Source organism: Pan paniscus, chromosome 4 (genome assembly GCF_029289425.2).
Source record: "Pan paniscus chromosome 4, NHGRI_mPanPan1-v2.0_pri, whole genome shotgun sequence".
In the NCBI taxonomy this organism is placed as follows: Eukaryota; Metazoa; Chordata; class Mammalia; order Primates; family Hominidae; genus Pan; species Pan paniscus.
The window spans coordinates 143,496,520-143,517,904 of NC_073253.2; the positions used below are offsets into that span (position 1 = coordinate 143,496,520).

The following is a 21,385-nucleotide window of genomic DNA, read 5'->3' on the forward strand; positions in this document are numbered from 1 at the left end:
GGAAACAATAAACCAACTAAACAGTGGGCAAAGGACTTGAATAAAGATTTCTTAAAAGAAGACACACAAATGGCCAATACATAAATGAAAAAATGTTGAAAGTTATGTTAAGCAATGGATATTTATTAAATACGTAGATCATTTCTATCTAAGAAACTACTGAAACATTCATTGCTAAACCTAAATTTGAGCTCATATAATTTTGGCTTCTAATTTTTATAGAAATATTAATATTATTAATTACTAAACGTGGAATTTTTCAATTCCACATTGAAAAATTGCACTATTACAGCATATTTATAAAATTTGCTAATCTTCTATAAAATTCTTATATATGACAGATAAATCACAACAATCTACTTTCTCATTTTCTCTGTAAAAGAAAGGTTACTAATGATTGAACATTATAATCAATATATGTGCATAAAAACACTAGAAATAATGAGGGTGAAGGGAAGCAACATTGCATACATGAAAAGTATGCAAGGAATATTGTGTGTGTTTCTATTCAGGGGGAAAATAAAGGGTAACTTTATCCTTAAGTAAAATGAACAAGTTGATTTCAGTTACACAAAGTAAAATGTTACTTTTGTCATACCCGAGTATTATTACCATAAATAATAGTACCATAATATAAGCAATGAAGAGCCAATGGAGGACTTGAGTAGGGCAACAAGATCAGATTTGTATTTGGATTTGTGTCCACCATTGAGGTAATATCTGTACATAAATAAAATGGATAAACTACCCTGCAAGTCAAAAAGAAGGCCCATCATATTCATGTATATAGGAACTATATTATAAAAATATTACTTTTCCAAAATGTATGTGACTCCTTCATCAAAATTAGGTGTTTTTTTTTTGGTGGACTAGATACAATGTCTCTAAATTACATCTGTGAAAACACATTTTTAAAAATATCCAAGAACACAGTAAACAACCGAATAAAAAAAGGATGGGTGGACTACTTTATTTCACCTTATATCTATTTATTTACTGAATACTTACCATGTGGCAAATTCAATACTCTTCACTGTGATTACAAGGTAAAAATTATTAACAGATATAGGCAAGGCCTTTTCCTTAACAGAGCCTATATTCTAATAAATTAGAAGGCAGTATTTTGAAGAGATTAAAATCACTGGCTTTGGGAAAAGCAAGATTTAATGAAAGGAAGAGGGGTACTTTTTTTTTTTTTTTTTTTTTTTTTACCAGAAACGTGAAATGTGTTATACAAGGCATCCATGGTAAGGTTCTAAGAAGACTGTTGGAGGATAAATTGAAGGGATTTTTTTTTCCCTAAACTTAGAGCAAATGTAGAGATAGCAAGTCAACATGGTCTTTGGCATGAATGTCATCTCTGTCCATTCTAGCATGGTTAGTAGCTAGTTGGTAGCTTCAGCAAATGAATTATCCCTTTGAGTTATCCCTATCTCAGTTTCTTTTTCTCTTATACAAGACTCAGAGTGGTATATACCTCACAGGATTATTATGAGGAGTAAATATGATGAGAAATGTAAACTCCATAGCCAGGTGCCGACAGAATGAAAAGAATGAATGAAGGTGTAGATCCCTAGGTAAGTTGATATGGAGTGAAGAATAAAAACAGAGGAAAAAAACGTAGATCATAAAAATTCCAGAATTTTAAAGTAAAAGGGAAAATAGTGGACAGGGCTTGTTCATCCTGAAGTTTGTTTACTCAGCAATGAAGAGATGAAGTTTTCCACTCAAAGTCATGTGGGTGGAATGGGATCAGATAGTGGAAATAAATTGCATAAAACAAAGAAGATGGTGTGGGACACGTGGCATAAAGTAGGAACATGACATTAAATAAGAAGCTTTCACTGGAGTCTAAAGAGCTTAGGTAAATAATGATGTTAGCAGGATCACAGAGTCCCCTGTATGGAACTTTTTCTATCTTTCTCCACAACCAAGGTCTGGAGCAGGAAAATAAGAAGCTGAATTTATCCCAACTTGGAATAAAGAAGGAAAAATAGAGAGCAGGACATCAAGAGAGGATGGACGTGTTAAGGAGCTAATTATTAATGTCAGACTGTGGAATTCAAGCTAGTACAGGAACACAAAGCCACAAAAGAGTGCTAACTACTCTAGGAGAGATTAAAGCCTGTGAAATAGAACTTTTCCAGATAATGGTGAGTTTTTAGGCTTGTTCATGCTGAAGCTTAATATAAGCTAATAAGTAGAGAAATTAGGAGGCTTGGATATTGCAAACTTTATTGGTTGGGGTGTTACCCAGGCTAATAGAAAAAAAATTACATCCTAGAAAGACAGAACAGGTGCGACTTCTGAGAAGAAGGGTTAGAGAAGACTAGAAAGGCTGGGACCACCTTGAATTTGGCACACACACACACACACCCACACGCACACACAAAATCACCAAATGATCTGGAATGTGGTAGGTCATTAATCTGCTTTGCAAATGTCAGAACTTTAGGATCCCAGTACTTCTTGTTCTCAGGATCCACAACCAGAAATCACAAGTACGGAACCTCCAGGTCTGTCTCTTCCTGCTGGAACAGGACACATCAGAGGGGTTGGTTCCAGAGAGGGATCAAACTCAGAAACAGCCATTAAAGTAAACTCATGCCAAGCAATTGGTCACTCAGCTATGCAATGAGTCAGCCTCCACTGCTGTACGTCCTTGGCTACAGACTCCTGGAACAGCAGCTCTTATCAAGGCTAGTTGTGACAGACTCCTGGAACAGCAGCTCTTCTCAAGGCTAGTTGTGACAGACTCCTGGAACAGCAGCTCTTCTCAAGGCTAGTTGTGACATCCAAAGTGACAAGAGCAGGCCCATATTCAGCCACCTCATCCAGGTAACTACTCTTTGACTTCTCTCTCCTTAGTCCAAGTCAGTGGTGGGATCTCTTCAGCTTTCCTCTCTGTCAGTGGGTTTCCCTCTTTTTCCTCTAACACCCTCCTTTTGTTTCCTCTGCATATTAAAGTAGAGAAAATGTCATGCTTATTTATGGTTCTCCTTCATTTCTCTTTATGCCCCTGCTACAATTTTGAAAGGAGACAGAATGGATAGAGTAGGGCGTGAGCAAGTTAAGGAAATGGACTGGGAAGGTATCTTCTCCCTGGGCCTAAATATTTCACTCCTAGCAAAGAAAAGTTGGGCTAAACAAATTTTCAATTTACTATGTTTAAACTCTACTTATATTAATATCAGTTGATTCTTTCAATATCCTATGAAGTTCATACTTTCTGAGGCCTACACTTCTCAGAGACATTAAACCAAGAATTTGAACTGCCATCTCTCTAACTCCAAACTCTGGTTTCTAGCATCTCACTCAATTCAAGGTCATATGTCATATGTTTTTTTGTTTTTTTTTTTCTGATTCTTGCATCAGGGAAGGTATACACAATTTTTATTAAGCATGACCAACAATTCTATTTTTAACCCATTCTTTATATTTGAGCCCATGTGACTGACCTGGCAAAGAGAAATTTAGCTGGGAAATAAAGGGCTTAAGTGTGGGAGAAACTGGTCCATCTCAGGGAATCACATGTTATAGGGTGATATGTCCAAGATTGTACAGGACAGCCCTCAGGTTACACCTGTTACCTCAGAATTCTTATGAATTCTTTACATGTCTGTATTCACTAACAAGAAGGCAGCAGCTTAGGTAATTAACAGCGAGATAATTAGATAATTGTAGGGTGAACCTATGTATAGGTAATAGACTTTGAGTCAGCCCTGATGAATATTGGGCCTAATTTTTCTTCTAGGCCAGAACTGTGATTGTCAGCTAGTTTTTGGCAGAAAAAAAAAAAAGTCATTTTTTTATGTTTTTCATCTTCCTCTTGAAAGCAAAAGGGCTCTCTCAGGCCTGAGTTCCTGGAGACCAGGTCAGTATAAATCACCAGGGCAAGTGTACAAGAATGGTATCACCTTAGGGTATTGTGTTCTCTCACATTGGAAAAGCTAGCTGTGCAGGAAACTAAAAACAATCTTGGGCATGTTCACAGGCCTTATCAAAGAAGAGTCTTATATGAGAGCAAATGGCTGCCTTTCCCCACAGGATTATATTTTTCCTGGTATGCTGTACTTTGACACATGTGGCTTTCTCAGGTGAGTAACCTAAGAGGTTTTGGGAGATAAACTCTGATTTTCTTAAAGTTATAGGAAAGAAAACAAGTAATTTTTTACTTTTATGGGAAATATTTTGCTGAAATGTAAGCCAGTGCCGTCCAAACTGGGTATAATTAAAATGTATATTCTTAAATAGAAAAACCAGACTTGTTTTCTACATGGTGGAGTCACAACCTCGTGTCTATTCTGTCAATTCAAAAGAAATCCTCTAGAGCAGAGAAAATTGTGATTTTTTTATTGTAAGCAATATACAGTATAATTATTATTTTTCCTAGAAAAAATGATGCATTTTCTTATGGATTTCAAATATGATAAATGATATGATAAATACGATAATGAAAAATAAGCCAATGAAAAAAGCTATTTCTGTGACTGATGTTGGGTTGACATGTGTCTTTAGAGTTCAGTAGTAAAAATCATGAATGTATAAAAACAAAACCTATGTTACCTGTTAATTATAGATGGAATAATGCCTCCCCAAAATATCCAAGTCCTAATCACTGGAACCTGTGAATATGTTGCCTTGCATGGCACAGGGGACTTTGCAGATGTAATTTAGTTAAGGATCCTAAGATTGAAAAATTATACTGGACTATTCAGGTGGAACAATATAATCACAAGGATTCTTATCAGAGGGAGGCAGGAGGGCCCAAGTCAGAGAAGATGTGACAATGGAAGCAGAAGTTAGAATGGTGCAGTAAAAGGGCCATGGGCCGAGGAACTCAGACAGCCTGTAGAAGCTGGAAAAGGTAAGGAAATTAATTCTTCCTTAGAAACTCCAGGAGGAATGCATCACTGCTGACATCTTGACTTTAGGACTTCTCACCTCCAGAATTGTAAGATAATAAATTTGTGTTTTGTTAAGTCACTAAGTTTGTGACAATTCATTACAACAGCAATAAGAAAATAGTACACCTGCAAATAAATTACAGATTAGTAAAGCAGACACTATAACCTCATGTTTGCATTTCCAGATCATCCTTAAATACATGGTACAAAGTAAATGCTCAGTAAATGAATGTTTAAAAATGTAGCTATTATCAATTGATTGCCTGCTATGTGTAGGTTCTCTGTAATATACTTTATTATTTTAAATATGCCTCAGTTGGATAGAATTGGATTAATCACAATACTTGGTTCAATAAATTTCATTGGGTTCAATCAAAAAGCACCATGAATATATCATTCCTGCAAAAATCTAGACTACTGACAAAAGTTCAAATCCAGTAATGTAGTATTCAATCAACCAATTCTCTTGTCTATCTTCATCCAGGAAAAACACAATTCTACATCTTTTTTTAAATTTATTTTTTCCCAGAATTCTTACTTCAGTTTCAGTCATTCTAAATCTTGTGTCCATTCTTCTCATGCTCTTATTTTTAATATAGTCTTTTATTTATACACATCGTGGAAAATATATTTTTATAATTATTTTAACATTTATGTAACATTTATATAACTTGTCATAGAGGACTTTTTGTTTTGTGTTGTTTTGTTGGAGACAGAGTCTCACTCCAGCCCAGGCTGGAGTGCACTGCAAGCTCCGCCTCCCGGATTCACGCCGTTCTCCTGCCTCAGCCTCCCGAGTAGCTGGGACTACAGGCGCCCGCCACCACGCCAGGCTAATTTTTTGTATTTCTAGTAGAGACGAGGTTTCACCATGTTAGCCAGGATGGTCTCCATCTCCTGACCTCGTGATCCGCCCGCCTGGCCTCCCAAAGTGCTGGGATTACAGGCGTGAGCCACCACGCCTGGCCTATTATTAGGACTTTGTAATTCAATATTATATGAAGAGAATATTTTCATCTTTTGAAATTTGCTTTTTCCTACATATTGTTTAAATTTATATATATTCATGTGTGCAGCTGTTCATTTAGTTTCATTGATGAATAATATCACATCAATGAATAATATCCCAATGTGCGACTATACCCTAATTTCATTACTCTTTTGTTGATGGACATTTGGTTTGCCTACAAATTTATGATGTTAAAAGCAGAGCTGGTAGAAATATTCTTATACATGTTTTATGATGCACGTGAACAAGAGTTTCTCTTAGGTATATATCTGGAGTACATAGCAAGAGTAGAGTTGCTATGCTACAATGTGTGTGAATTTTCTATAATAGAAGATAATGCCAGATGGTTCTCCAAAGTTACTGCATGAACTAATAACTTTTCATTAGAAAATTAAAATTCAACCCAAATGTCCAACAATGATAGACTGGATTAAGAAAATGTGGCACATATACACCATGGAATACTATGCAGCCATAAAAAATGAGTTCATGTCCTTTGTAGGGACATGGATGAAATTGGAAATCATCATTCTCAGTAAACTATCTCAGGAACAAAAAACCAAACACCGCATATTCTCACTCATAGGTGGGAATTGAACAATGAGATCACATGGACACAGGAAGGGGAATATCACACTCTGGGGACTGTGGTGGGGTGGGGGGAGGGGGGAGGGATAGCATTGGGAGATATACCTAATGCTAGATGACGAGTTAGTGGGTGCAGCACACCAGCATGGCACATGCATACATATGTAACTAACCTGCACAATGTGCACATGTACCCTAAAACTTAGAGTATAATAAAAAAAAAAGAAAAAGAAAAAAATATTAGATAATAAAAAATGTTTCAGATGATGGTGCAATATATAAATTGAGATTCTTTTTTTGTTTTCCTTCCAGAAGCCCAATTGTTTTAGTATGGTTTGTGGAAAGGATGATTCTTTTTCCACTAAATTGTTCTTTCCCCTTTGCCAAAGAGCACTTGTCCATAGAAGTGTATATTTTTGAACTTCTTAGATGCCTATATTTCTGGACTCTATCCTTTTCACTGATCTATTTGTTTATCTTTATGCCAATCTGTTATGAAAATGTCAGACCTTTAGGATGTCAATACTTCCTGTTCTCAGGATCCACACCAGAAATCACAAGTGCAGAACCTTCAGGGTCTGTCTTTAACAAATTAACTAAACCATATTTTAAAAGAAAAATATGTTTACACCAAAATGGGAGGAATGGAACTAACCCAACTTATCTTTGAATCTATTAGTTGAACTATATATTCTTAAAGACAAAAAAGTCATTTATACATTGAACTCTAATTTGTAGGCTTAACGTTTTGCAAAAGCATGGAATAAGAATTCTGTAAATGCAAATATAGTTTTGTTCAATATTGCCAAATTTTACCTCATAAACATTCTTCCAATTTGGATTCCCACCAGGAACCTCTTTCTCAACAGCTAATCTGATACGTGATAAATGGTATTTCCATATAGTTTTAATTAGCATTTTTCTTAGCATGAGTAAGGCTGAATTTCCTTTAGAGATTTAAGGGTCATTTCTGTATCTTTTTGAGTATGTATGCTTGCGTAAATTATATTTGCATGCATATTGTCTGCTCTTCAATTAGGTTTCTTATTTTTTTCTTCCCTCAATTTTAATGAGTTCTTTATAAATTATGCCCTTTATCAAAAATCTTTTTAGATTGTATATGTTTATTTTTTGCCAGGAAGTTGTTTTTATTTTTAAGTAAAAAAAATGCATCTGTGTTTTCTGTTATTGTATTTAGATTAATGAATCTTTATGATGAAAAAGGAATTATGTCATTTTAATTATTGTATAATTTTATTTTTTACATTTAAATCCTGATTCATTTGGAGTTAATTCTTATGTATGATGTGCAGTATATACATGTAATTTTGTTTCATTTTTACTAGATGAAGACCTTTATTTTTCTTTTCTTATAACTATATCCAGCTACTTTTGTCATAAAAATATTCTGACCTTTCAGAAGTAGATAAAAGCATTCTATCTTTTTTGTTCTCTGAAAGAGTGTACATGTAATCAGCAAGACCTATTCCTCGAAAGGTTAGTAGTCTTTTCTTTGTGGGAAGATTTCTAAATATCGTGCAGAATTTTTCTTTTACCTTTTGAAAATTCTAACTTTTGGAAAGTCAGAATATTCTATGATATTTTAAATATCACTTAACAGTGACAGATAAGTAAGAGCAGAATACAATAAGTACTTTCTTATTTCATTTTCCCACAGGCAGCTAGTCACCCTCTGTCCCAGGCAACACCAGCACCCCTCATACAACCAACCCATAAAGTCAGTATTCTGAAAGCCAGGGAACTCCCTCAGTTTTCTTATCATAACTGTGCCCACTTTAATTCAGCATCTTGGTAGGAACTGGCCTGATACATTACTTACTATGTAATATTTACTTTTTTAAATTTTAAAAATGCATGTAATTACCCCAATTGCAGTGAAGAGGAAGCTAAAGCCAACAAAAGTGAAAATAAATAAATACAATTATTTTAAGTTATATATACAACCTCAGTTTTTACTCTTTCCTCACTGATACAGCAAATTTATAAATAAAATCAATACTGTGAAAAAGAAAAAGTGGATAAAGTAATTTAAAAAGGAATGTTACTGCAAATTCTATTGCTATTAAAATTCTTTTGTATATATTTTTGTAAATGAGTAATTAAATTAGTTTACATTATTCAATCAGTGACTTCAGTAGGTGATATTATATCCCATGGAGAACTATTTCCTTTAACTTACTGTGTTTGTTCTTTATTAGCAGGAATTTTCAAAAAACGTGACTTCACTAGGTGGCCTAAGGTAAATTTAAATTTCTCAGTTCTAGGTTGTAATTCTAGTCTAATCACTCTCCAGACATGAGAGATCTAAAACTTCATGGAAAGTCAGGCACAGTGGCTCATGCCTATAATTCCAGAACTTAGGGAAGCTGAGGCAGGAGGATCACCTGAGCCCAGGAGTTCAAGGTCGGCCTGAGCAACATAGGAAGATCCTGTGTCTAAAAAAATACAAAAATTAGCCAGGTGTGGTGGGGCAAGGCTGTAGCCAGCTACATGGGAGGTTGAGTTGGGAGGGTCACTTGAGGCCAGGAGCTGGAAACTGCAGTGAGCCATAATGGCACTACTGCACTCCAGCCTGGGCAACAGAGTGAAACCCTGTCTATAAATAAATAAATAAATCTTCATGGAAGTAAAGCAGAATAGAAGGATTCTATGTGACCTTGCACATAGACCTCTCCATACTTAGATTGTCTCCCATGTAGCACAAGCTTTAAAATATAATATTTTAGTAAAATAAATACCTTTATAGTCAAATAAAATATTGAGTAAATATATCTCTGATCATTAAGTAAAATAATACCTGCCATGTGTTCAAAGTCACAAAGCTAAACCGTGGTAAATCCAGGGTTTATTCTCAGTTTTAATAAGTTTTGGGATACTTGTGCAGAACATACAGGCTTGCTACATAGGTATACATGTGCCATGATGGTTTGCTGCACCCATCAACCTGTCATCTACATTAGGTATTTCTCCTAATGCTATTCCTCCCCTTGTCCCCGCTCCCCCAACAGGCTCCAGTGTGTAATGTTCCCCTCCCTGTGTTCATGTGTTCTCATTGTTCAACTCCCACTTATGAGTGAGAACATGTGGTGTTTGGTTTTCTGTTCCTGTGTTAATTTGCTGAGAATGATGGTTTCCAGCTTCATACATTTCCCTGCAAAGGACATGAACTCATTCTTTTTCATGGCTGCATAGTATTCCATGGTATATATGTGCCACATTTTTTTATCCAGTCTATCATCGGTGGGCATTTGGGTTGGTTCCAAGTCTTTGCTATTGTGAATAGTGCTACAATAAACATATGTGTGCATGTGTTTTTATAATAGAATGATTTATAATCCTTTGGGTATATACCCAGTAAAGAGATTGCTGTGTCAAATGGTATTTCTAGTTCTAGATCCTTGCGGACTCACCACCTTGTCCTCCACAATGGTTGAACTAATTTACACTCCCACCAACAGTGAAAAAGCATTCCTATTTCTCCACATCCTCTCCAGCATCTGTTGTTTCCTGACTTTTTTCTTTTTTTTTGACGGAGTCTCGCTCTGTCACTCAGGCTGGAGTGCAATGGCGTGATCTTGGCTCACTGCAAGCTCCGCCTCCCGGGTTCACACCATTCTCCTGCCTCAGCCTCCCGAGTAGCTGGGACTACAGGCAACCGCCACCAAGCCTGGCTAATTGTTTGTACTTTTCAGTAGAGACGGGGTTTCACCATGTTAGCCAGGATGGTCTCAATCTCCTGACCTTGTGGTCTGCCCGCCTCCGCCTCCCAAAGTGCTGGGATTACAGATGTGAGCCACTGCGCCCGGCCTGTTTCCTGACTTTTTAATGATCGCCATTCTAACTCGTGTGAGATGGTATCTCATTGTGATTTTGATTTGCATTTCTCTGATGACCAGTGATGATGAGCGTTTTTTCATATGTTTGTTGGCTGCATAAATGTCTTCTTTTGAAAAATGTCTGTTCATATCCTTCACCCACTTTTTGATGAGGTTGTTTTTTTCTTATAAATTTGTTTAAACTTCCTGTAGATTCTAGATATTAGCCCTTTGTCAGATGGGTAGATTGCAAAAATTCTCTCCCATTCTGTAGGTTGCCTGTTCACTCTGATGATAGTTTATTTTGCTGTGCAGAAGCTCTTTAGTTTAATCAGATCCCATGTGTCAGTTTTGGCTTCTGTTGCCAATTGCTTTTGGTGTTTTTTAGTCATGAAGTATTTGCCCATGCCTGTGTCCTAAATGGTATTGCCTAGGTTTTCTTCTAGGGATTTTATGGTTTTAGGTCTTGCATTTAAATCGTTAATCCATCTTGAGTTAATTTTTGTGTGAATTGTAAGGAAGGGGTCCAGTTTCAGTTTTTGGCATGTGGCTAGCCAGTTTTCCCAACACCACTTATTAAATAGGGAATCCTTTCCCCATTGCTTATTTTTGTCAGGTTTGTCAAAGATCAGGTGGTTGTGGATGTGTGGTGTTATTTCTGAGGCCTCTGTTCTGTTCCATTGGTCTATACAGCTGTTTTGGTTACTGTTGCCTTGTAGTATAATTTGAAATCAGGTAGCGTGATGCCTCTAGATTTGTTCTTTTTGCTTAAAATTGTCTTGGCTGTATGGGCTCTTTTTTGGTTCCATATGAAATTTAAAGTAGTTTTTTCTAATTATGTGAAGAAAGTCAATGATAGCTTGATGGGAATAGCATTGAATCTATAAATTACTTTGGGCAGTATCGCCATTTTCACAATATTGACTCTTCCTATCCATGAGTATGGGATGTTTTTCAATTTGTTTGTATCCTCTCTTATTTCCTTGAGCAGTGGTTTGTAGTTCTCCTTGAAGAGGTCCTTCACATCCCTTGTAAGTTGGATTCCTAGGTATTTTATTCTCTTTGTAGCAATTGTGAATGGGAGTTCACTCATGATTTGGCTCTCTGTTTGCCTATTATTGGTGTATAGGAATGCTTGTGATTTTTGCACATTGATTTTGTATCCTGAGACTTTGCTGAAGTTGCTTATCAGCTTAAGGAATTTTTGGGCTGAGATGATGGAGTTTTCTAAATATATGATCACGTCATCTGCAAACAGAGATAATTTGACTTCCTCTTTTCCTATTTGAATACCCTTTATTTCTTTCTCTTGCCCGAATGCCCTGGTCAGAACTTCTAATACTATGTTGAATAGGAGTGGTGAGAGAGGACATCCTTGCCTTGTGCTGGCTTTCAAAGGGAATGCTTCCAGCTTTTGCCCATTCAGTATGATATTGGCTGTGGGTTTGTCATAAATAGCTCTTATTATTTTGAGATACATTCAATCAATACCTAGTTCATTGAGTGTTTTTAGCATGAAGGGGTGTTGAATTTTATTGAAGGTCTTTTCTGCACCTATTGAGATAATCAAGTGCTTTTTGTCATGGTTCTGTTTACGTGATGGATTGTGTTTATTGATTTGCATATGTTAAACGAACGTTGCATCGCAAGGATGAAGCCGACTTGATCATGGTGGATAAGCTTTTTGATGTGCTGCTGGATTCAGTTTGCCAGTATTTTATTGAGGATTTTCCCATCAATGTTCACCAGGGATCTTGGTGTGAAATTTTCTTTTCTTGTGTCTCTGCCAGGTTTTGGTATCAGGATGATGCTGGCCTCATAAAATAAGTTAGGGAGGAGTCCCTCTTTTTCTATTGTTTGGAATAGTTTCAGAAGGAATGGTACCAGCTCCTCTTTGTACCTCTGGTAGAATTCAGCTGTGAATCCATCTGGTCCTGGGCTTTTTTTGGTTGGTAGGCTATTAATTACTGCCTGTATTTCAGAACTTATTATTGGTCTATTTAGGGATTCGACTTCTTCTTGGTTTAGTCTTGGGAGGACGTATGTGTCCAGGAATTTATCCATTTCTTCTAGATTTTCTAGTTTATTTGCATAGAGATGTTTATAGTATTCTCTGATGGTAGTTTGTATTCTGGAGGGATTGCTGGTGATATCCCCTTTATCATTTTTTATTGTGTCTGTTTGATTCTTCCCTCTTTTCTTCTTAGTCTGGCTAGCAGTCTATCTGTTCTGTTAATCTTTTCAAAAAACCAGCTCCTAGATTCATTGATTTTTTGAAGGGGTTTTTGAGTCTCTATCGCCTTCAGTTCTGCTCTGATCTTAGTTATTTCTTGCCTTCTGCCAGCTTTTGAATGTGTTTGCTCTTGCTTCTCTAATTCTTTTAGTTTTGATGTTAAGGTGTCGATTTTAGATCTTTCCCACTTTCTCCTGTGGGCATTTAGTGCTATAAATTTCCCTCTGAACACTGCTTTAGCTGTGTCCCAGAGATTCTGTTATGTTGTGTCTTTGTTCTCATCAGTTTCAAAGAATATCTTTATTTTTGCCTTAATTTTGTTATTTACCCAGTAGCCATTCAGGAGCAGGTTGTTCTGTTTCCATGTAGTTGTGCAGTTTTGAGTGAGTTTCTTAATCCTGAGTTGTACTTTGATTGCACTGTGGTCTGAGAGACTGTTTGTTATGATTTCCGTTCTTTTGCATTTGCTGAGGAGTGTTTTACTTCCAATAATGTGTTCAATTTTAGAATAAGTGCGATGTGGTGCTGAGAAGAATGTATATTTTGTTGATTGGGGTGGAAAGTTCTGTAGATGTCTATTAGGTCCACTTGGTCCAGAGCTGAGTTCAAGTCCTAAATATCCTTGTTAACTTTCTGTCTCATCAATCTATCTGACAGTGGGGTGTTAAAGTCTTCCACTATTATTGTGTGGGAGTGTAAGTCTCCTTGTAGGTCTCTAAGAACTTGCTTTATGAATCTGGGTGCTCCTGTATTGGGTGCATATATATTTAGGATAGTTAGCTCTTCTTGTTGTATTGATCCCTTTACCATTATGTAATGGCCTTCTTTGTCTCTTGTGATCTTTGTTGGTTTAAAGTCTGTTTTATCAGAGACTAGAATTGCAACCCCTGCTTTTTTTTTTTTTTTTTTGCTTTCCATTTGCTTGGTAAATCTTCTTCCATCCCTTTATTTTGAGTCTATGTGTGTCTTTGCACATGAGATGGGTCTCCTGGATACAGCACACTGATGGGTCTTGACTCTATCCAATTTGCCAGTCTGTGTCTTTTAATTGGGGCATTTAGCCCATTTACATTTAAGGTTAATATTGTTATATGTAAATTTGATCCTGTCATTATTATGCTAGCTGGCTATTTTGCCCATTAGTTGATGCAGTTTCTTCATAGTGTTGATGGTCTTTACATTTTGGTATGTTTTTGCAGTGGCTGATACTGGTTTTTCCTTCCCATGTTTAGTGCTTCCCTCAGGAGCTCTTGTAAGGCAGGCCTGGTGGTGACAAAAATCCCTCAGCATTTGCTTGTCTGTGAAAGATTTTATTTCTCCTTCCCTTATGAAGCTTAGTTTGGCTGGATATGAAATTCTGGGTTGAAAATTCTTTTCTTTAAGAATGTTGAACATTGGCCCCCACTCTCTTCTGGCTTGTAGAGTTTCTGCAGAGAGATCCACTGCTAGTTTGATGGGCTTCTTTTCATGGGTAAACCGACCTTTCTCTCTGGTTGCCCTTAACATTTTTTCCTTCATTTCAACCTTGGTGAAGCTGACATTTATGTCTCTTGGGATTGCCCTCCTTCAGGAGTATCTTTGTGGTGTTCTGTTTATCCCAAATTTGAATGTTGGCCTGTCTTGCTAGGTTGGGGAAGTTCTCCTGGATAATATCCTGAAGGGTGTTTTCCAACTTGGTTCCATTCTCCCCATCACTTTCAAGTATACCAATCAAACGTAGGTTTGGTCTTTTCACATAGTCCCATATTTCTTGGAGGCTTTGTTCATTCCTTTTCATCCTTTTTTCTCTAATCTTGTCTTCACACTTTATTTCATTAAGTTGATCTTCAATCTCTGATATCCTTTCTTTTGCTTGATTGATTTGGCTATTGATACTCGTGTATGCTTCATGAAGTTCTCATGCTGTGTTTTTCATCTTCATCAAGTCATTTATGTTCTTCTCTAAACTGGTTATTCTAGTTAGCAGTTCCTGTAACCTTTTATCAAGGTTCTTAGCTTTCTTGCATTGGGTTAGAACATGCTCCTTTGGCTCAGAGGAGTTTGTTATTACCCACCTTCTGAAGCCTACTTCTGTCAATTTGTCAAACTCATTCTCCATCTAGTTTGGTTTCCTTGCTGCCAAGGAGCTGTGATCCTTTGGAGGAGAAGAGGCTTTCTGAGCTTTGAAATTTTAAGCCTTTTTGGGCTGATTTTTCCTCATCTTCGTGGATTTATCTACCTTTGGTCTTTGGTGTTGGAGACCTTCAGATCGAGTTTTTGCGTGGTCATCCTTTCTGTTGATGTTGATACTATTGCTTTCGTTTGTTAGTTTGCCTTCTAACAGTCAGGCCCCTCTTCTGCAGGTTGGCTGGAGTTTGCTGGAGGTCCACTCCAGCCCCTGTCTGGTTATCACTAGTAGAGGCTGCAGAACAGCAAAGATTGCTGCCTGCTCCTTCCTCTGGAAACTTTGTCCCAGAGCGGCACCTGCCAGATGCCAGCCAGAGCTCTCCTCTTTGAGGTGTCCGTAGACCCCTGCTGGGAGGCATCTCCCCCTCAGGAGGCACGGGGGTCAGGGACCCACTTGAGGAGGCAGTCTATCCCTTAGCTGAGCTCAAGCACTGTGCTGGAAGATCCACTGCTCTCTTTAGAGCCAGCAGGCAGGAACGTTTAAGTCTGCTGAAGATGCACCCACAGCTGCCCCTTCCCCCAGGTGCTCTGTCCTAGGGAGATGGGAGTTTTATCTATAAGCCCCTGACTGGGGCTGCTGCCTTTTTGTCAGTGATGCCCTGCCCAGAGAGGAGAAATCTAGAGAGGCAGTCTGGCTACAGCAGCTTTGCTGAGCTGCAGTGGGCTCCACCCAGTGGGAACTTCCCAGTGGCTTTATTTACACTGTGAGGGGAAAACCACCTACTCAAGCCTCAGTAATGGCGGACGCCCCTCCCCCCACCAAGCTTGTGTCCCAGGTCGACTTCCGACTGCTGTGCTGGCAGCAAGAATTTCAAGCCAGTGGATCTTAGCTTGCTGGGCTCTGTGGGGATGGGACCTGCTGAGCAAGACCACTTGGCTCCCTGGCTTCAGCCCCCTTTCCAGGTGAGTGAACAGTTCTGTCTCCCTGGCATTCCAAGCACCCCTGGGGTATGAAAAAAAAACTCCTGCAATTAGCTCAGTGTCTGCCCAAATGGGCACCCAGTTTTGTGCTTGAAACCCAGGGCCCTGGTGGTGTAGGGACCTGAGGGAATCTCCTGGTCTGCAGGTTGCGAAGACTGTGGGAAAAGCATAGTATCTGGGCTGGATAGCTCTGTCCTTCACAGCACAGTCTCTCATGGCTTCCCTTGGCTGGGGAGGGAGTTCCCTGACCCATTGCACTTCCCGGGTGAGGTGGCGCCCCACTCTGCTTCTGTTCACCCTCCGTGGGCTGTACCCACTGTCTAACCAGTTCCAGTGAGATAAGTCAGGTACCTCAGTTGGAAATGCAGAAATCACCCACCTTCTGCATTGGTCTCACTGGGAGCTGCAGACCAGAGCTGTTCCTATTCAGCTATCTTGCCTGCAGTTTTAATAAGTTTTAATACAAAATCCTTATTCTGACCAATGACACTTGAGGTCTGTCCTCTAGAAGTTCACAAACACATAAGTATCTCCAGTCATAAACATCCTACTGGAACTGAAACATGAAGGCTAAGTGAAAACTTTGCATTCAAGGTTAAACAGGGATATTAAAATGGTTATGACTTGAAGAGATGATAGGATGGGTGGGGACACTACAATCAGAAAAAGAAACTGGCCTGACAGAAGGCCACAGAACAGTGAATCCTTGATAAGATCAATTGACTGGTATGATTTAATATTATTTTTAAGTGGGGCAGAAGTGACAGGAAGAAATAGATGGGAGAGAGTGTATTATTTGTCACTTTATGGTGTCATGTATTTGCAGCCCCGATGTAAAATGTATATCCCACTGGACCCTGATTACAATGCAGACTGCCCCAATGTGACAGCACCTGTTTGTGCCTCAAATGGCCACACTTTCCAGAATGAGTGTTTCTTTTGTGTTGAACAGAGGTAAGTTCAGAATAAAATGCCATTATTTTTTCCCTCTAGTTCTTCACAGAAATTTCAAAGAAACATAATCAAGGAATTGGGTTTTACTGATGCATACTTTTTTTAAAAAATAGCCTCATTATTTACAAAAACTGGGGACAGACTACAGACAGAGTGAAGAAAGAAAGTCTCCTAGAATTTAGTTAGTATTCAAAGTTGAATCATTTAAAAAAGAAAAAAGGCTTACGTAATGTTCTGGGAGAACTGTACACAGATTATATTTGTAGGTAATCTGTAGATTATATTCAAGCAATAAATGGAAATCTAGTTATTTAAAAAAAACACTGAACTTTTTTAATATGTCACATTGACAAACCTATGAATAGCACCTATCAGTGTTTGGTAGCTATTAAGAGGTGTAGAAAAAGATGCAGATGCAGCTATAGACATAGACAAACGTATAAACATAGATGCAGGTATAGATACACACACGAGTAGCAAAGGGGTTTTGTGGTCTTACATGCATAAAAATTGACAGTCAACTTTTCATATTATTTTTGCCTTTCAAATAAATTCAGTAGGAAATTTAGACTAAAGAATTAATAATATTCCTTACAATGTATATTTAGCTCCATTCAAAATTGTTTTCACAAATCAGCCCTGTGTCTTGTTAGTTAACTTCTTCATGACCTGTGAGATCTTCTCTGTTAAGGTTCCCCAAGACTATCTTCAGGCTTGAGGATTCAGGAGGACTCATAAAACTCAGAAAAGCTGTTACATTCATGGTAACAGCTTATTATAATGAAAGGATACAAATTAAAATCAGCAAAGACCAAAGATGCATGAGGTGGAGTCCCCGAGAGAGCAGGCACAAGTTTCCAGCTGTCTTCTCCCAGTGGACTCACAGAAGCGATACTTAATTCTCCCTGCTACCATGACAACACACATGAAGTATTGCTTACCAGGGAAGCTCACCCAAGACTTGGTGTTCAGACTTTTTAATGGGGGTCAGTCAGGTAGGCACAGAATACCTACATGGCTGATCTTAAATACTTAATCTCCAGCTCCTCCCCAGCCAGAGATCAAACTGATATGGAGTGCTCCAGGACCCTAGGTAAACAACAACAGGTGTTCATTATAAATTTCATGGCTAGCATAAACTCTTTGGCAGACCCAGGTCCTGGGTATACAAACATACCCTATTGCACAGACTATTCCAAGGGCTCGTAGGTTATCTCCCAGGAGCTGGTTTGAGCATGCCAAGCCTGCTGAGCCAACTCTTCTGCACAGCTTTCTTTGAAAATAATCCTCATGAGCTTCTAGTATCATGCTTTCAATGAGGATTATTCCATTTCAGAGGATAATTGAAATGTCCTTTAAAGAAAAAGAATGTAAATGTAAAAATGTAAGTTAACCAGGTCTCTACTGTTGGCTCTACTGTTCTCATTAAAAGATGAACGAGATACCAGACTATATAGAATAATTAAGTTACATTATCCTTCCTTCCTAATGCGGTTACTGTTGATTTCTTAGAAATGAGATAGTCAGAAAAGAGACTTGGAAATGTCTTTGTAGCTCTTCCATGTAATATTTCTGTTATACTCTGTGGTGTTTGTACACACACTACTAAAAAGAGCAGTGTAAGAGGGTCTTGCTCATAATGCCCTGGCCTCTGGAAAATCACATAGATTCAAACAGACACACAATGTGGGCCGTGATCTGCCGGACTATTACTTCACAACTTCCCACAAAGATCATTCTAAGATTCCTTTCAGGCTCATCTAGGAAATGTGAGGAAGCTGTAACCTCACGGAATGGTGTTAGCAGCTCAAAGATCAGGCCTCAGATCTCCTTGGCAAAGATGGGGATGAGGTTAAAGAAACAATCCCTTCTTTCCTTCCTTCCTCCCTCCCTCCCTTTCCTTCCTCTCTTCCTTCCTCTCTTCCTTCATCAATTCCTTCCTTCTTTCCTTCCTTCCTTCTTTCCTCCCTCCCTCCCTTTCCTTTCTTTCTTCCTTCCTTCCTTCCTCCCTCCCTCCTTCCCTTCCTTTCCTTCCTTCCTTCCATTTTTCCTTCCTACCTTCTTTCTTCCTTCCTTGGGCTTCTAGGTCATCCTCCAGAAGCTGGTAATAATTCCTGGTGTAGTAATTCCTTCCTTCCTTCCTTCCTTCCTCCCTCTCTCCCTCTTTCCTTCTTTCCTTCCTTTCTACCTTGTAACTCTGAGAGATGTACTGTGACCACTCTAGTTTTTATTTCTCAGTCTAAGAATAAATGAAGAGCCCTGCTGGTTAAAATAGTTAAAAACCGTTCAGTAACATTGTAGCCAATAGCAGCACAGTTCATATCAAACATATCTTATTCTGGAACACAGAAAATTAATTCCAATGGCAGGAATGGTGCAGTGACATGCATATTTGCTTAATTCTCCATATGACCTGAATGTATAAACTTAATTTTCATGCCATTTCTACATCTCGGGGCAAGAAGAATAGTCCTAATGCTCTTTTGAACAATAGGAGGAGAAGGGTAATTCCTTGGTCTCTGCTCTTGGCAGTGTTTTGAGGAAAAAGCCCTGGCAAATTGGACTCACTGCTCTCAGAGATATCTGCCACTTGTGAACAATGTAAAATCTTTGAAAAACAATGATGAATCCAAGACTTGGCTAGAATTTATAGAGTCATATTCTCTGTCCTTAATGAATCCCTCAGGCCTACTCAGCCTAGCACTCTGGTAATATATGCTAAGAAAAGAGAACATTACATGAAACAGTCCATACTCTTAAAAAGCTTGTGGTCTTATTTGACAAAAAGAACATATGCATACAAAGTTGATGAGAATAGAAACCAACCTTGGTTTTGTTGGACAAAAATGATGTTTTAATATGTTTTGAAATCATTGATAGAATTTACCCACAAATACAGATTTCAAACTTGCTTAGTGATACTAAGCAAGGATTTCTCAGGCAATAAATAAGCAACAGCTGCCTCATAGTAGCTCCCTGTTCAAATGGAGATCATGTGTTCCAAACAACCATAGTTCTTCCTCTCTCTTTTGTGATGGAAGTGGCTCACATCACTTACTTATATTACCCACTAGGCTCCAAGCATTTATGTTTGCAATTCCTGAACCAAATAAGTGCATTAGATATATATCAAAGGTGAACCTGATTATAGGGGTTGGTGTGGGAAGTCTCTTGAAGAATGAGAGGGCTAAAGGAGTTTTAAAGAAATGGAACACAAAAAAGAAAATGGATTGTTCAATCTACACAGTGCCAACTGTTTGGGAAAACACTTGGAATCAAATAAGTGTGCAGTGTCTTTAGAGATGTAATACAAATATGATGCTGAAAGGAACATTATGTATTTAGAGAATAGTAATATGTAAAGATGGGAAATAATGCAGAGGCTAGTCTTTTGTGAAACATAAATACCCAAGTAAGGGGAATAGACTACAATCAATGGACAGTGTGAAAACAGTGAAAAATTTGAGCACAGAGCGAATTGCGTGAATTATGCATAGCATTATTGCTGTGGTTATCTTTTACCTCTTGGTAAAAAAAAATCTGGTATTTCTATGTTGAATGGAAAGGTATTGAGATGGGAATGGGTTAGGGGATGAAAAACTCTACATAAAAATTGTCATAGGACACCTTTTGAATAATCAAGACATGGAGAAAGAATGTACAAATTATAGTGGTAACAAACAAAAATGAAAAAAAAAAGAAGGATGTAAAGGGAATTTAAAAGCAGCTCCCTTTTCAGGACCTCTTTTAGAAGATAAGGAAAAGCACATTCAATACCAATGTTCACTTTCCTTATGATACTAATCTTTTTTTCTCTTCTCTTTAGGGAATTTCATTATCATATAAAATTTGAAAAATATGGAAAATGTGATTAATGGGTACTGGAGTAACTACACTTGCTTATTCTTTTTCTACTTAATTCAGAATAGTATTTCTTTTGGAGTGTGAGGATGTAAATTAAATAACATCCCTATGCTGTACTTAAATGTCGAACAAAATGAGAGACAAAAATGAAGGAATCAAACTGACAAGAACCAAATATCACATTTGTTACAAATAAACAACAAAAGAGCTGATATTCATTTCTGTGTATTGATTGTTTTAAGTCATCTTACTCCCATTTTGGGTAGTTTAAATTCTCTTCACCAGTTGGGCTTAACACTACCTAAAATTATACTTACCACCAATTGCAGGCCTATCTGCAGAATTAAACCCTACCCCACTAATATAATTAAAAGACATGGAGCAAAAGAGAAAATATCCTTCCTACAAAAGACAGAGTCCAAAGGAAGGAATCACTGAGTTACCCAGGTCTAGTGCTACTTTTCACCGTTCGCAAATGGATGTTATACTTTCTGTGGCTGGAGAAGTAAAATACCATGGAGAGAGGAGGAGTATTAGGCTACTGGATGATTCCTACTCAAAGAAAGAAAGGACACTGGTATGGAAATAAGGAGACATGAATTTTGCCCTCAATTTTGCCACTGATTAACTATAATTTTGGGTCACATTCACTATCAGTGTCTCTGGCCATAGTGGCTTTAAATTTTTCTTGGTTCCACTTACTGTTTTGTTTATACAAAATAGTAAGTCATCCACTTTACTGGTATCTAGCCTTATATATATTGAATATCCTGATGAAATACACTATGGCTCCTCCATTTGTTAGCAAGATTGGGATTTGAAAATCCACTATAGGTTTACATCAGATAGTAGAAATATTCTGGCAATAACAATGAGTGTTGTTAGTAGCTAGTATGGGAACTAACGA

At 37.9% G+C, this 21,385-nt stretch overlaps 1 protein-coding gene across 1 annotated transcript; it reads left to right on the forward strand.

Annotated features, from left to right (window-relative positions):
* Window positions 1–350: 350 nt before the first annotated feature.
* On the forward strand, window positions 351–20,696 carry SPINK13 (serine peptidase inhibitor Kazal type 13). Its single transcript, XM_055112773.2, has 5 exons — window positions 351–2,838; window positions 3,995–4,097; window positions 8,727–8,764; window positions 16,487–16,614; window positions 20,441–20,696. Exons 2-5 carry the CDS (start codon window positions 4,028–4,030, stop codon window positions 20,487–20,489), a joined length of 285 nt encoding a protein of 94 aa, XP_054968748.1. The 5' UTR covers window positions 351–2,838; window positions 3,995–4,027; the 3' UTR covers window positions 20,490–20,696.
* The last annotated feature ends 689 nt before the right edge of the window (window positions 20,697–21,385 follow it).